This window comes from Vigna angularis, chromosome 2 (assembly GCF_016808095.1).
Source record: "Vigna angularis cultivar LongXiaoDou No.4 chromosome 2, ASM1680809v1, whole genome shotgun sequence".
Lineage (NCBI taxonomy): Eukaryota > Viridiplantae > Streptophyta > Magnoliopsida > Fabales > Fabaceae > Vigna > Vigna angularis.
The window spans coordinates 7,077,039-7,093,148 of record NC_068971.1 but is presented as its reverse complement, the minus strand read 5'-3'; the positions used below and the strand labels follow the sequence as shown (position 1 = coordinate 7,093,148).

Genomic DNA, 16,110 nt, shown 5'->3' with positions numbered 1-16,110 from the left:
TTCCAATTTACAATTTACCTTGATGTGTCTTCTTAAAATATTTTTAATTTGACATTAATAAATAAGTTGACACAGTATAGAATCTAATAATTAATCGAGTGATGATGAAGATCAAATTTGATGATCTCAAAGAATAATTATTAAATTACAAATATCTTACAACCTAGTCAAACATATTTCTCATTTCTAGTTACCATAATAAGAACTTTACCTTTATTCAAGAACAAAAGTCATTAAGAAACATATTCTTATCTTTTAAGACAACAAATATTTAGTAATCCCTTATTGGGAAATGTTGTCCTATAGTTTACAGAAAGAACACTTTTGTATGTGATCTTTGTCCACAAACATTGATCCCTTACCAAACAAAGGTGTTTTCCAAAAGGTATTCCTTCTTCTTAATAAGGATGTCTCCTAGTTTGCACCTCTAAGCAAAGGCGAGTAGAAAAAAGTACCTTAATCTGGAACATTAAGCCAAATCAATCATAAATTTTCCGAAACTTTGTATGGCTTAAAAGATAAGCATAAATAGCTGGCAATGAACTGAATTAGGGATAGGTATGGAGCACTTTTTTCCCATAAAAACAAGCAAAAGGATATACATGCATACTAAAATCCTTTTTCATCAGCTGAATTGAATTGTTACAAGTAATATATACAGAATATTAAATGTGTTTTTTTTTCTCATATAAATTCAAAGGAGACAGCAAGAAATTCAAAATCTACATAGAGTTTTAGGTAGGAATTGGATACAGGTCCAGAGACATTTTCTTAGTAAGACCTGGAAGTAAATGCAAAGGTGATTTAACACTTTTAGTGATTGAAAATAAATAAATCAAACTAGTCCAAAGAGATTCAATTATACATGATACGGAATATTTCTTTTATGAGTTAACTGTATTTTTTTATTCTTAAACTAAATCTCTCGATTTTAATTTTTTTGTACTCTTGTTTTACATGACAAACAATAAATTATTTTGGATATCGTTCACCATTTTTTTTGTCAATATCTTAAAATCAACGTGATTCGTCGTTCATCGTACTAAAAACAATTAACAGCATTGGATCAAGAGGATTGTAATAATATATTTATTAAACATGTGTACTTAACAAGATTAAAGTTTAAAATAAAAAAGAAACTGTAGTTTAAGAGCCGAAACTTAATTAATCCTTCTTTTGTTTACAAAAAAAATTACGAGTAAAACTAATGTGATTAACTTATATTTTCTATTTTGTTTTGAAATATATTAAATGATCCTTATATTTTTTTTTATTATTGAGATCCAGAGCTTGAACATTTGGACAACTGACAAAATCTAAGTGACTTGATGACTCTTTATGAATGTTTACGAGGACTGAAGCATAGAGAAAAATCCACCTGAAAAAACTCTCTGTTACTCAAATTAATAAGAGAGTTCAGATCTATATGAATGAATATGAAAGAGTGTTTGTATTTCTTGATTAAATGCCATGTACTTATAGGGTTTTTGAATCCTATGAGATTTGCTGTAAAAACTGATAATATCAAATAATATCAACAAATATAATAACTTATCATTTATATGTTAAATTAACATAATAATAATGATAATGCAATATTTTACCTGGTTAACATATATTTTGTTGATAAATGGTATTAAAAGATATTATAACGTAATCAAACTATCAAGATTTAGTCACATATTCTATTAATATATGATAGTTGCACCAATAAAATCTCTTAGAATATTATTTAACCACTTTAATAATGTTGAATGAGTTTTGTTGGGTCATGCTACTTAGTATATTTGTTGGGCTAGGTACGCATAAGCCTCCTAAGCTTGGAAGTTTGATTAGCGTAAAAGGAATGCATGTTGCGACTCTAACTATGCAATTGACTTTGACTTTGCAGGTGTATTGACTATTTTGCCATAATGTATATGATCGTCTTTGACTTTGGAGGTAGATTGGTTGTTTAGTCGGATTATATGTGGTCTTTTTTTACCTTGCAGATGGATTGGTCATTTGCTCAAGTTATGGATGGTCATCTTTGACCATGGATGTTTTCTTGAGCGCTTTGAATTATTGACTTAGGTAAGCTTGGGTACTGCTTAAGTGAGCTTAACTTGACGCTACCGACTAGGTAGGCTAAGGTGCCGCCTGAGCGGGTTTAACTTATGTTATCGTCCAGGTAGGCTCGAATGTCGCATTTGTAATCTTAGTTTATGCTATCGTCTGGGTAGGCTTGGATGTCGCATTTGCGACTTAACTTGTGTTACCATCTAGGTAATTAGGGTGTTGCGATTGCGAGCTTAACCTGTGTTACCATCTAGGTAGTTTAGTTGTCACATTTGTAGGCTTATGTTACTGTCTAGGTAACTTGGGGTGTCATGTTTCTGGGTTTTTGTTACCATCTAGGTAACTCAGGTGTTGCTTTTACGAGCTTTTGTTATTGTTTAAGTAACTTGGGTCCTGCGTTTGTGGGCTTTAACTTACGTTACCATCTAGGTAACTTGATGTTGTGTATGCGCATTTTACCTATGTTATTGTCTAAGTAATTTGGTGCCTTGTTTGAGGGATTTGATTACGTTACCGTCTATGTAACTTGATGCCTTGTTTGAAGGCTTTATTTAGGTTACTATCTAAGTAACTCATTGTTTCGTTTAAGAACTTTACTTATGTTACCATCTAGGTAACTTGCTGTCTCATTTAAGGGCTTTATTTGAGTTAATGTCTAAGTAACTTGATGCCTCGTTTGAGGGCTTAATTATGCTACCATTTAGGTAACTTGGTGCTTCATTTAAGGGCTTTTGGTGCCACATTTGTGAGTTTTATGTTACCGTCTAGGTAACTTGAATGTTGCATTTATGAACTTATGGTGCCACATGTTTGGGCTTTATGTTACCTTCTAAATAACTTGGATGCCACATTTGTGGGCTTAACTCTTGCTACCTCTTAGCGTTTGCTTTTGAGGGTTTTGTGTAGGTCAAGTAAAGACCTTAGTCGTAATACATCTTCAAGTGGATCGCATTCTACGTCCTCGAGATAATATTTGTTTGAGTTCTTTTAGCTTTTAGACTCAATTCTAAAAGGAAAATGTAATGCAGTTCGGTTCGTCCTAGTTAGGTGCAAATTTTCCTTCTGCTTAAAGTTTTGGGAATAGTCAGTCTTTCTCCATATTAGGTCTACCTTTTGTACTGTTCTTTCTTGAATTTGGGTATTGTAACTCTGAGTTATCATTTGCTTCTGTACTCGGGTAATGGAATGCCAACTTACCCCTGTACTTGGACACTAGAATGTCGACTTGCTCCTGTATTTTGCCATTGAAACATTGTGTTACTTCTATATTGGAACATCAAGTTACTATTGTACTAAGGCACTGTAATGCCAAGTTGTTCTTGTATTCACTTAATTCTTCCTATACTTTGGTATTGGAACATCGAGTTACTCCTGCTCTTGTACTATAGAGGATATAATGTGATATGTTAGGAATCTTTATGATGTATATTCCAATCCCAATCCGCCAAGGAGTTTAGTGGTGAAGGAGGCACGACTTTCTAGTGGTTAACCCCATCTTGCCATGAGAGAATGAAGTGGCACTACATCTCTAAAGCACTGAAATGTGGAGGCAATTCTATGGTGGAAATAGTCATAACCTTAGAGTCCTCGTTGGAGTTTCATCCACTATTGATGTGATAAAGCTTGTCCACGTACAATGCCTAAGTTATGACATGTTTTGTCTTGGAGGTAGTGAGCTTCTTGAAGAGATTAATGGCATAAAAATTTTGTGATGGAAAAAAGCTCCAATCATAAAGGCATGTACGCGAATTTCAATACAATCCTTTTGAATAAGGTATTCAGAGCCTTGCTTGGGGTGTGCAACAATGCCTTTCTCTTCCATATGTTTCTTCTTCTCAAAGATGTTATAGATTCTGAAGATCATTGGGGCCGCAACTTGGAATTCACCACCTGACATGGTTAGTGACAAGAGAGGAAAAGACAACATACACTATCTTTAATAAACACATTAGTGTTATCACCCTTTTTAATTTTGACATGTAATCATATTCATCTTTCCTTTAATCAAACAATTTCAGATATATTAATAAAGTGAATGACTTTTTTTTATGTATATAAGAACCCTTCGGCTTGGTTCTAGTAAAAAACCAAATAATCTTAAAAGCAACCTCATCACAATTTGTTCCAAATTATAATTTAAATAGTAATATATTGTCATGTGAATTGGGAACCCCTAACGTGAACCTTTAAACATGTCACAAGATTTGAGTGGCTTGATGACATCTAATAAATGCTCTTGAGGACTAGAATACAAAAGAAAATCCACCTGCAAAAGACTTTTCAATAAAAAAGTTTGGATCTATATATGAGTAAATATGAGAGGGTGTATGTATTTCTTAGTGAAATACCATATGTATTTATAAAGTTTCTATGCCCATGAGAATTGTTGTAAAAATTGAGAATAATAAGAGAATATCAAATAATATCAATAAATATAAGAATTACCGTTAATATGTTAAATTAGTATAATAATAACAATAATACAATATTTACCTAGTTAATCATATATTTTGTTATATATAATATTAAAATATATTTTAACATAATTAAACTATTAATATTTAGTCACTACTCATATATGTTAATTACATCAATAAATATATCTTACAATATTATTTAATTGCTTTAGTATATTTGTTGGACATATAATTATATTTTCATATTTTCTTTTATTTGAAAAAAAAAAGATTCGAATATCTGAATACTTGGTATTGAGCACACGCCATGTTATCTTCTCCTTTTGGTGTTCTTGTGTTTAAGTGCCGATCGAATAAGCAACTTTATAAAGCACGTGTGAGAGAACTTGTTCCAAGAATTTAACAATGTGACATACACAATTGAACTTATGGTTTAATATTGGTAGAACTATAACACGTAAAGGCATGTCCAGCATATAGAAACTATATAACATGATAATCATTCTGGTTCTTCAACTACTTCTACTTTTATCAAAGAATTATTTTGCTTCCTTTTTTCTTAAATTCTCCATCAATTCAACCCAATCTTACAAAAATCATGTTTTTAGTGCATATTCATGTTACGTAAGCAAGCCTGATTAATATATTTTATTACAATTAGTAACACGATGATTTTTTAAAAAATTTCTCATTATTTCTCAACCTATTTTAAGTGTCTAAAATTTCAAATTTAAAACCAACCAACATATAAGTAGAGAATAAAAGGTTTAAATTTTTCAATAGAAAATATATTAAATTACATAAATACATAATAACATATAAAATTGCATCAAGTTAATATTTATATAATTTAAGTTTAATTAAGATTTAAGTTCTTTACAAGTTTTTATTAATTTTTATTTATTTATTTATTAAGTATTTAAATTTTTTTTAACTTTTCAATTTAGGCTTTGTAATTTAATTTTTCTATTAATTGAATTACATATCATTATTTTGTTTAATATAATGGTTAATATAAAATTATGCACAGAATTTGTTGATAATAGATACACTATCAAAAGGAGGAGTCTTATGAGTAAGTATAACAAGCCTAATTAAACACTATTATTAAGTGACACTCAATCTTTTCTCTCAAATTATTATAATTTTTTAATTATAATTTAATTTAAATACATTATCAATCTACAAATTATTATTACATACAGATCTAACATATCGTTTAATGCTTTTAAGTGTAATATTATTTAATGTCAATTTTATTTTAAAAAACATGATAACGCATCACTAAATGATGACTTCTATTTTTATATTATTTAATGCAGTTAAGTAAGGGTAATGTGAGTTAGGTCCGAAGTTGCTTCACTAAATCAAAATCTTTATTTAATTTCACTATACTTTAAGATTTTTAATAGCATTTTCCTAGTTACATTTATTCAAAATATTACAATGGATAAATTTAATCCACTATATTAGTATTTTTTTTAAAAATAAAATTTACTATAGATAATACCAACATTTGTGACATTTTTTAAATAATTACTATATAGACGACTGATTAAATATAGTATGATTTTTTAAATATTAATTTTTTTTTAATTTTAGAATCAATACACTATACGTATTATTTAATCAACTATCTTATTTTTACTTTATACTTTCTGGTAGATTTTGAACTTCTTAGCTGGTTTATCTACTAATTTTCTCACATGTAGCCCATATCCTATTATTATTCCTCTCAATATTCAATAAAATAGTGTTAAATAAAAAAAGTAAATCTATTTCGTATTTTAAAAACATAACATGTATTTCATTTTCCGCGGTATAATAAATTATAGAATGTTGTACAAATATTTAAAACCATTTTTCTGGATATTTTTAAGGATCTTTTGAGGAATAATTCCCAAGTTCTAACAGCAAGACATTGGCCAGGCAATATGGCAAAATGATAAGATTATACTGGCCTACCAGACAAGACAATACATTAACGACCCTTTAAAACACATCACATGACAACGAATTAATTTGTCAGCAAATTGTAACACTTCAAGTTACCATCTTCTTTCTCAGGCTCTATAACGTTGTTTGATCCTCAGTTACTCATTACAGCTTCTCCATTTGGGTGTAAAGCACCAACATTAACACAAACATTACTGCATAAAAGGTTATTGAAAGGTCTTTTTCTAAAAGCAAGTCTATGCTAGAGGAGCTTATGTTCATCAATACAGTGGGGTAGTTTAAGCACATTGTCTCACACCACGACCATTCAATTCTAATATGACAGACATGGATTATAAATGATAAAAGTATGATAGTACATATCACTTTTTATTTAACGAATTATACTTTTAATGTTATATATTTCAATCGATGTTAATCTACAATAGTGTGTTAGAAGAAATACATTGAAGTGTTAAGAGCTCATATAAGAATCTTATATCACACTGTCCTCTTTGCAATGTTCCATTAGTTTCCACTGTCCAAGAATCTCTTATGCCTTACTGACCCCTTTTATAGCTTTGGTGATTCTTACACCTAAGCCAATACGAGGCCTTTAAAGTACATAAATGCACATGATCTAGCTATGTCGCCAAAGGTTGTACTGGCCTACTCAATTTGTATGAACTTTGAAGTTTGGTGTGAAAGATGGTCCAACAAAAAGGGTATATTGGTTATTTACAAGAGTTGGTGTAGTACAAGAAAATAACAAAAGATTGAAGAATACAAATATGCATTGATAGAAGTCTCTGGTCTGTGCCATGGACAAATTTTCTATTAGTTTAGATAGCAGAGCCTGAGTCTATAATAAAATCACAGAAGACTTCTTCCTTGTGCTACTATTTCATTGCTTGTTGTACAATGGAGTAATCTATAAGCCAAAATAAAATAAAAAAGTAGCAGACAAAGGTTGATATTTCATAATGGTTAGCCGGCAATGAGAAAAGGTCCATTTCCCACAAGCATCCAACTTTGGGGAGTTGGCAATGATGGTGCAATCTAATTGCATCTTTCTAGATAGCTGGATGGTGGGTCTGCTGCTCAACGAGCATATTAAACTGGGGCCACCAATTGCACTCAATATGCTAAGCAATCCAACCATCTTATGATGGGGCCAAGATGATTACTAAAAACCAAAGTGCATGAGCCGAAGGAAACTCACTCAATTTGATTGAAAGTACTTTTAATGCTTATCTAACATTGTCCTGTGAACAGATAGGTCATAAATTTTTTACTTTATAACAAGGAATCAGAGTATACACTTGAAAATGAATCCCAAATTAGGGTTGATAACAACACTGGAAACTTACATAATAAAGAAAAAATGGGTACACTGCTTTCATTTTTTAAATTGAGCTAGACATAAGAATTGACAAACTAACAGTAGAGACCAAAAAATAAGCACGTAGTTCTATTTAATTATCAGCTTGTTATCATCTCCATGTAGTGGCCTGATGATTATTTCTACTACTAGCATCTTCACTTTGATCAGTGACACCATCTGTTCTCTTGTCTAAATTTGAGTCCTTATGTTCATTTTGATAGGAACGAGAAGAATCTCCATCAGTTTTGTGTTCCTAAGACAGGAAAGGGAAAGAAGTTTATGTGGGTAGCATGTTGAATGACATTGATTTATTTTAGTCAAATAAAGTATAAGTTAAAATTAAGAAGGTAAAGAACATACATTGTGGAATAACATGTCGTCTGCCTCAAGCATGTGGATCACATGTCCCATCTTTGGTCTCTTTGTTGCATCAGGATCAACACACCGAAGAGCAATCAATAAAGCACGTTTAAGAGCCTTTGAAGCTGGCATCTCAGGGAGCTTAGGATCAACTACTTCCTCAGATTTTCTATTCCCGACCATAGTCTTCAACCATTCTATTAAATTAACCTGTAATTGTTCCAACATGCATAGTTAGCCCAAAAAAGAGAGAAGATGGCAGATATGTTAGCAGTTGTCTTTTCTTGGTGATGGCATCTAACCTCTCCTTGTGGTCTAGCATAATCAACAGGGCTTCTTCCAGTTATTATCTCCATGATAAGGATTCCAAAGCTATAAATATCACTCTTCTCAGTCAGCATTCCAGTGCAGGCATATTCTGGTGCAACATAACTACCAAAAGAGAAAAGAGAGTCACTATCTTTTGACTACAATAATCATCATACAGGAACTGAAACTAATTCTAATTTGGTAACAGATAGGAAAATGTTTGGTTTATTCATACTAACCCAAATGTTCCCATCACTCGAGTTGTGACATAACTATTCTCAGAACACAAAAGCTTGGCAAGTCCAAAATCAGAAACCTTGGAGTTCCATTGGCGATCAATGAGTATGTTGCTTGATTTCACATCTCGGTGAACAACTTTTGGCTCGAGACCCTCATGAAGATAAGCCAATCTGAAAAGATAAACAAAAGCACATGATCAATACAATCAAACATCACCATGGATTCCAATCTACGAAGGTTTATAACAAATTCGGTACCCTCTTGCAGTTCCCAAAATAATGTTCATGCGTATGTTCCATGTCAAAGGGCTGACAGGTCCGACATCCCCATGCAACCATTGTTCTAGATTACCATTGTCTACATATTCATACACAAGCATCCTGTGAAAACAATACCACACTTCAAATCTCACATCTCATCAAACCAAACAGAGTTTATAGCATCAATTTTTATTTTTCTTTAGTTTGTAAGAGAAGATATGGATACCTGTAGGCTCCCTCAACACAGTATCCAAGCAACCGAACAAGATTTTTGTGTCGCACTCGACCAATAGCTTCTACTTCTACTTTAAATTCTTTCTCAGCTTGGCCCCTGAAAAAAAAGTTTAACATGAATTACTTGTTTTTAAGATAAAGACAGGCACAAGACCAGGAACATGGAACCACAAGATAGAAATATGAAATAGTCAATCCAATATGAGAGAGACTCTTAATAAAATACATTAGAGTACAAAACTCCAAGAAATGAAATACTAATCAATTTGGTAGGAAGAAGGAGATCAAAAGAAAAATTATTCTTTTCTTCACACGAGTGACTCACTTCAAGGATAACTTCTAGCATACCAGACAAGGATAACACAAAAATAAAAGTTAAAAAGTAGAACACTGGTTAAAGTAAAAGAAACAAACACTGGCCTACAGCAAAAAGCTGGTATCATTGGCGAGGATATATAAGGTTGGTTGCCACCAGGACAATCTTTGAAGAGAATAACGAACAGCATGTCTAAATCATTTCAATTATAATAGAGACAATTGAATATTTACAAGTAGTATTTTCAAGCAAAATTTTACTAAACTTGTTTGCAACCAAAAAGAACACGACAAAAAGCAAATCATTTGCTTTTGTCCTTCCCCAGATTCACAAATCAACGGGCAACACAGGGTTGAAAAATCACAAATGAAAATTTTCATCATGTGAGCCAAATTAAGAAAAAAGCCAGTTCACACAGGGGAACCAATATTTGAACACTCATCACACAATATCCATCTGTAGGATACAGAATCACCAGAAAATAGTGACATCAACAAACACAAATAAATTAGACAATTATTTTTTCCTGAGATTTCTGAAGACCATTCCAACATCCAACCAAAGCATCAAACTTGCAACAAGGACTAATCGAGACAGAATAAAAGTAAAGCTATCATGTTACAATAAATAATACATCTCACAGTGGTAAAGTCTTCTACACTGTCATCCATTAACCAATTATCATGTATAAAAAGGTTGTTAACTTCTATAACAAAAATCATATCAACAATAATTTCCGACTAATTATGTATCTGTTAAACTCAACTTATTATATGATAAATATATTGACTTTTACAGAAATTGCCCAGTTGAACCTTGATCATCAGCTAATCATGAGTTCAATCAGGCTACCTTAAACTACCCTCCCCTTCACCACACCTTCAACATTGAGAAGAATCTTCAAACACTAGTACATGTTAGTTATTTTTTTTACAATAACTACCTTGTAAGCTATATTTATGAAAATTATAGTTGAGAGTAAAAGTCATATTCATGAAAGTTTCCAATAAGCACAGAAATTATACTAATTAAAAAGACATACTTGTTATTCAAGAGGTTCTTGACAGCAATTTTGGTACCATCATTGAGCACCCCATGATAGACAATGCCATAGCCACCTTCACCAACCACGTTTTCCGGACACAACCCTCCAGTGGCATCCTCAAGCTCCCTCAGAGTGTACCACCTCCCCCACCCAAGATGAGAAACCTCAGGCCCAAGCCCTAGCCCACCAACACTCCCACTTCCAAAAGACGACGTCGTTTCGCAACCACTCCCCATCGTTCCCTTACTCTCCTCACTCGAAACCCTATCGCAGTGGACAACCACCCGGTGTTCCGCCTTCCCCATCTCCACCTGGATCTCCGACGCCTTCGCCGGAGGCCGGGGCATGTGGGATCCAGGAAGGTGCACTATAGTATGAATTTCCTTCGCCGCTTGGGCGGATCCGGCGACCTTATAGCCGGCGACAGAACGGCGGCGGTTCCGACGAGATACTAGACAGAGAGAGAGGAGGAAGAGCGTGAAGACGATGAAGACGCCGATGAGGATTCCGATCACGACCCAGAGACGGAGCCCGAAGATAGAAGTGTGCTTGGAAAGTTGCGTGTTCATGAAAGCTCCGTCGAAGATTGACATTGCTGCAGACTAAAGAGGACAATGGGTCGCCGGAAAAGTAAGAAAAGAGTGAACTTTCCGGCACACGGCGAGGTTCTAGGAAGCGGGTAGCATTTGCTTCGCCGGAAAATTAAGACAACGGCGGATTTTCCGACGCCGGCTACGCGGTAAGGGTGAAGTGAAGAGATGAAAATCAAGGCTTTGAATGAAGGAGAAGAAAAGAGAAAGAAAAAAGAATGTGGGGTTGTAAGAAAATGAGATCAATAGAAAATTTAGCAGCATGAAAGGAAGTGTGTAAGAGAGAGAGACAGACAGACAAAAAAGGTTGAGTGATGAAGCCAGCAAAGAGTGCTGATGAAAGGGTTTCATGTTGGTTGTGTACTCTTTTGTTTTTGTTTTCTTTCTCATACAACAACATCAATAATAATAATAATAAATACAGAAAAAAAGAACGTTATACTCTTTTCCAATTTCTCTTTATAACATCTTTTTAGTATTGTATGAAAAAAATATAGGTTAAATATGTCTGTGCTCCACTAAAATAGATTAATGTTTGTTTATAGTTTTTAAAATAACTATTCGTATTTTAATCTCAAATTTATATAATTTTTTTATGTAGACTTTGCCCCTTACAATAAATAAATTATTTTTCATCTTTCTTTGATAACAATAAAGGACAAATTTATTTGTTTTTAACAGATCATATGTAACGTACTTTTGGTAAGAGAATAGGTGTCTTTAAAGATATGTATTTAATAATTTACTCAATTAATAACAATAATTAATCAATCAACTTGTCCAAAAAATATTTTAAGAACATTTAGCGTACAATCTCATTATTATATACTCGAAATACATTAATTGCTTAACTGTTATGTGGTTTGACCTATATTGTTTAGTTTTGGTCATGCAACTTTGTATAAGGATGATAAATGATATAAATAATAGCAATTAATTGTGTTTATTTTCTTAATATAATAAATAATATTGATATTTATCATTGACAACATCTATTATTAATCATTCAACATATGTGGACAGGGGGAAGAAGGCTCCTACAAAATGACAAAGCCAAAAAAAGAAGTACAATAAAATGAAAGAAACAGTAACAGAATATTAACGTTCGAAATTGTTGAAATCGAGCAAGGCACTGTTCCACATGGCTTAGTTTAAGGTATCTAATTTATTGACTTTGTAAAAAAAAAGACTTTTATAAGGTACTTGAAAAAGAAAAAGAAAACATACTATTGTAGCTTTTTATTTTGTTCAGTGATTTTTTTTCTGGCTTTTATTAAGTCAATTAAATTCCACTAGAGTTAGTTAATTTGAGCAAATTTGGATTTGAATCTTCTTATAAACACGTTTAACTTTGACTTTCTTTAAAAAAATAAAATGGTATCAGAAAAAAAAAAGATTTGATCTATCGAATTTTTTAACAGATAATCAATTAAATCAGTTCATATTTGAATTTGGTTTTTTAATGAATAATATGGCATAATATTTTGTCAAATGCAATTATTTTTTAATATTTGGAAACTTTTATTACGTACCTATATCAAAAGCATAATCAATATATAAGTTTTTGTCAACTTCCAACTCAATAAAAAAAAGCAACTTAACTTCTATAAAAAAAAAATAATATCACATTAAATTAATAAAATCTAAGTTTAATCAATATAAATAAAAAATTAAATATATTTTTAAATCTCACAATTTTTATTTTCGTCATTTTCTAAAACTTTGATTTATTTTTGTCATTTTCTTTTCTTAAGTCTCGAATTTAGTTTTTCATGATTAACAATGTTAATTTCTTTCTTAGGTAGTTAACGGTGTATTATGTTATTTTTCTCTTTTTTAAAAACGTGTTAACCCTCCTTGCTCTATTTATGCGATAGGTTTTTTTTTTCTTCCTCATTCATAACGTCAAAATAAGACTTAATACATATTTTGGTCCCTCAAATGAGAAGGTTTGTTCAAAGTGATCTTAAGTTTTAAAAAAAGTTTAGAAAGGTTCCAATTTGTGTAAAAACAGTTCAAGTTAGTCCTTCTAACTTACGACATTGAAAATCTAACGGTGCAGGTGCCTCATTGGCCAAAACATAATGAGTTGTCCACTTTTTCTCATGGCGTGGCACACTGAGGTAATATGACGTGTCAATTTTGAATTTTTAAAAAAAATGTTGCTTGCCACCTCAGCTTCATCTTCCACCTCCAGAAACGTTAGAGCCACAAACTGTCGCCGTCAACACCTCAGACCACCACTAAGGCTATCAGCTTCTTCCTAACCACCAGATTACATTTTCCTCCCCCATATGCCACCGCAACGAAACCAAAAAACCACCATCATCTTCTCCGCCAGACTTTTGAAAAAACTCAAAAACAACCACGTGAACTCCATCAACAACCGCGAGCAATCATGACCAGCCACCATGGCCAATGTTCATCTCCTTCCTTGCGATTCAACCACAGTGAAACATATAATCCCAAATGCGAGCTCCTGATCCACAATTCTCCTCCTTCGAAACCTGCAAGAAATCGAAGAGACTTAAAGAAACCCAAATCGAGCCTCTATAGCCACCGAGAACCTGCGAAAATCAAATTCCAAATGAACACTAATCAGTAGGATAGAAAACCTAAAGATTACAAATTGTCCTAGTTGGTTAAAATTCAAAACATGAACAAAGAAAGGGCATAAAATGCCATTAAGTATGTGCTTTACCAGACACACAATTTGTTCAATTAAATAAGGATTTGAAATCATCATAAGTAGCTCAACAACTAGGAAAGATTTCAAATTTAAAAAAGACTGCATGTTCAGAGCAATATAATCATCATTCATAATTAAAACACTTGTATCAAATTAAATTAATTAACAATTGATCCTCTAGTTTTCAACAAATTAATGTAAAGTAGACCTATATGACCTAACAATCTTTTAGATTTGGAACTGATCCACATCATCTCTATGGCAGTAGAGAATCCACAGATATTACAACACTAGCAAACATGAGCGTCGTAAGTAATGATTTTTTGTAGAACTGATTTATGAGAAAAGGAGAAGAACGAAGTCAAAGAGAGAAAAATAAAATTCTCTGTTAAAAGAAAGCAACAATATGTGGTTGGTCACTGACATTCTGTTTGGCCCATCGATGGAAGAAGACACTAACAGTTCTCTAGAAACCGTACCATAGGACCCAATTACAATATGATTGAGGTAAGTGTTGGGATAAACTTAAATTTTAGGGTTTTATTAATAATTTTGGTTAAATATTATTTTATTAGTTTTGGGTTTAGTAATATTTGAATTGATTTTGATAGAGATAAAATAGATATAGCTAGTTTTGATTTTCCATTTATTTAGGAGAGTATTATTTTATTTTATTGATATGAGATAGAGATAGATTAAGTAGATTTTATTTTGAGTCTGTTGATATTTTATTGTCACTTTTTATTATTTGTACTTGGTCCAAGACCTATTTGCACCTATTTAAAGGTTGTCAAAGTTCAATGTAAAGTAACTCCAGTGAATTGAAGAGTATTATCATTTGTGTGGGTCACGTTTTTCTTAACAATTGTATCAGAGCTTCATGCTCTGAGTATCGAGAAAGAGAAGAACAGAGAGAGGAAAGAGTCAAACACCATGAGAGAAAAAGTGAGTGCTTGATTTTTTTTTAGAGAGATGGCAAAGGTTGTCAATGGTATGAGTGTGCCACAATTGACGAGAAAAACCAATTATGATAATTGGTGCCTACAGATGAAGACGTTATTAAGATCCCAAGACGTTTGGGATATGGTGGAAGACGGGTACGTTGAACCTGATGAGGATGAACATCAGACAGTGGCACAAATGGCAATGTTGAAGAAATCACGTCCAAGAGATGGGTCAACATTGTATTTTCTCTACAATGAAGTAGATGAGTCAGGATTCGAAAAAATAGCAAATGCTAAATCAGCAAAGGAAGCCTAGGAGATATTGAAGGTTGCGTATAAAGGTGACAACTGCGTTAGACAAGTTCGAGTACAAGCTCTCAGAGGAGAGTTTGAACAGTTGAAGATGGAGTCCAAAGAGCATATAACCGAGTACATAACTCGGGTGGAGAAGGTGGTCAACCAACTCGGTAGGAATGGAGAACAAATGCCATCTAGTCGGGTTGTGGGAAAAATTTTGAGATCTCTTACAAAAGATTTCGAAAGTATCGTGTGCGCCATCGAAGAATCGAAGGACTTGTCGGTTCTCACAGTGGATGAACTTGTTAGGTCATTAGAAACCCACGAACAAAGGAGAAGGAGTAGGGATGATCAGGTTGAACCCGACAATCAAGCACTACAAGTACAGTTTGACTCGAATAAAACTCTTATTACTCAAAGTCGAGGTCTTGGCGGCAGAGGACGAGGTGGACGTGGCCGATGTAATTTTGAGAATGATGAACAGCAAACCAATTGGCGTGACCGAGGACAAGGAAAATGTCGAGGAGATTGGTCAATAGTGGAGTGTTTTAAGTGTGGCAAGTACGGTCACTATGCAAACGAGTGTAGATCAAGCAAGTGTTACAATTGTGACAAGGTTGGCCATATTGCAAAGTATTGCAAGACCGAGACAAAGGGGGAGACGAATCTCGTTACTGAAGATGTAGAAGATCTATTGCTGGTAAAGAGCTTGGATGCAGTGGACATGGGGAGCCCAATCTCAATAATGAATGAAATGATCTCGGTAAAGGATGCAACAATTATGGAGAAGGAAAACCTGGAGAAAGAACTCAAACAAAAAGATGAAGAGATTCAGCGGATAGGGAGGCTTCTAGAGGAAGCTAAGAAAATTATGAATAAACAGAGGGTTGAGCTTGAGGAGCTGAAGAAGGCGGCTCTTGAAAAAGAAGAGAAAGCATCCAGTGTTCTTGAACCAGACCAAGAGGAAGATGAAGATGTTGAGAAGAACCCGATGAAGAAGTTGGCAAAAATTGTTGAGAAATCACCTAAGGT

The 16,110-nt window shown here is 33.1% G+C and overlaps 1 protein-coding gene across 1 annotated transcript; it reads right to left on the bottom strand.

Moving 5' to 3' along the window:
* Window positions 1-7,688: 7,688 nt before the first annotated feature.
* On the bottom strand, window positions 7,689-11,501 carry LOC108329678 (probable serine/threonine-protein kinase At1g01540). Its single transcript, XM_017564011.2, has 7 exons — window positions 10,556-11,501; window positions 9,190-9,294; window positions 8,961-9,083; window positions 8,703-8,873; window positions 8,457-8,586; window positions 8,155-8,364; window positions 7,689-8,047 (listed from the first exon to the last, which is right to left on the bottom strand). Exons 1-7 carry the CDS (start codon window positions 11,149-11,151, stop codon window positions 7,904-7,906), a joined length of 1,479 nt encoding a protein of 492 aa, XP_017419500.1. The 5' UTR covers window positions 11,152-11,501; the 3' UTR covers window positions 7,689-7,903.
* Between the last annotated feature and the right edge of the window lie 4,609 nt (window positions 11,502-16,110).

What these genes read in the sequence shown, in the direction of transcription:
- LOC108329678 (XM_017564011.2), bottom strand. Translation starts at nt 11,151, where the DNA reads ATGTCAATCTTCGACGGAGCTTTCATGAACACGCAACTTTCCAAGCAC. An exon ending in TGTGTTGAGGGAGCCTACAG is followed by an intron (nt 9,084 to 9,189) that starts GTATCCATATCT and finishes TTGTTTTCACAG; the next exon opens with GATGCTTGTGTATGAATATG. An exon ending in ATTTTGGGAACTGCAAGAGG is followed by an intron (nt 8,874 to 8,960) that starts GTACCGAATTTG and finishes TTATCTTTTCAG; the next exon opens with ATTGGCTTATCTTCATGAGG.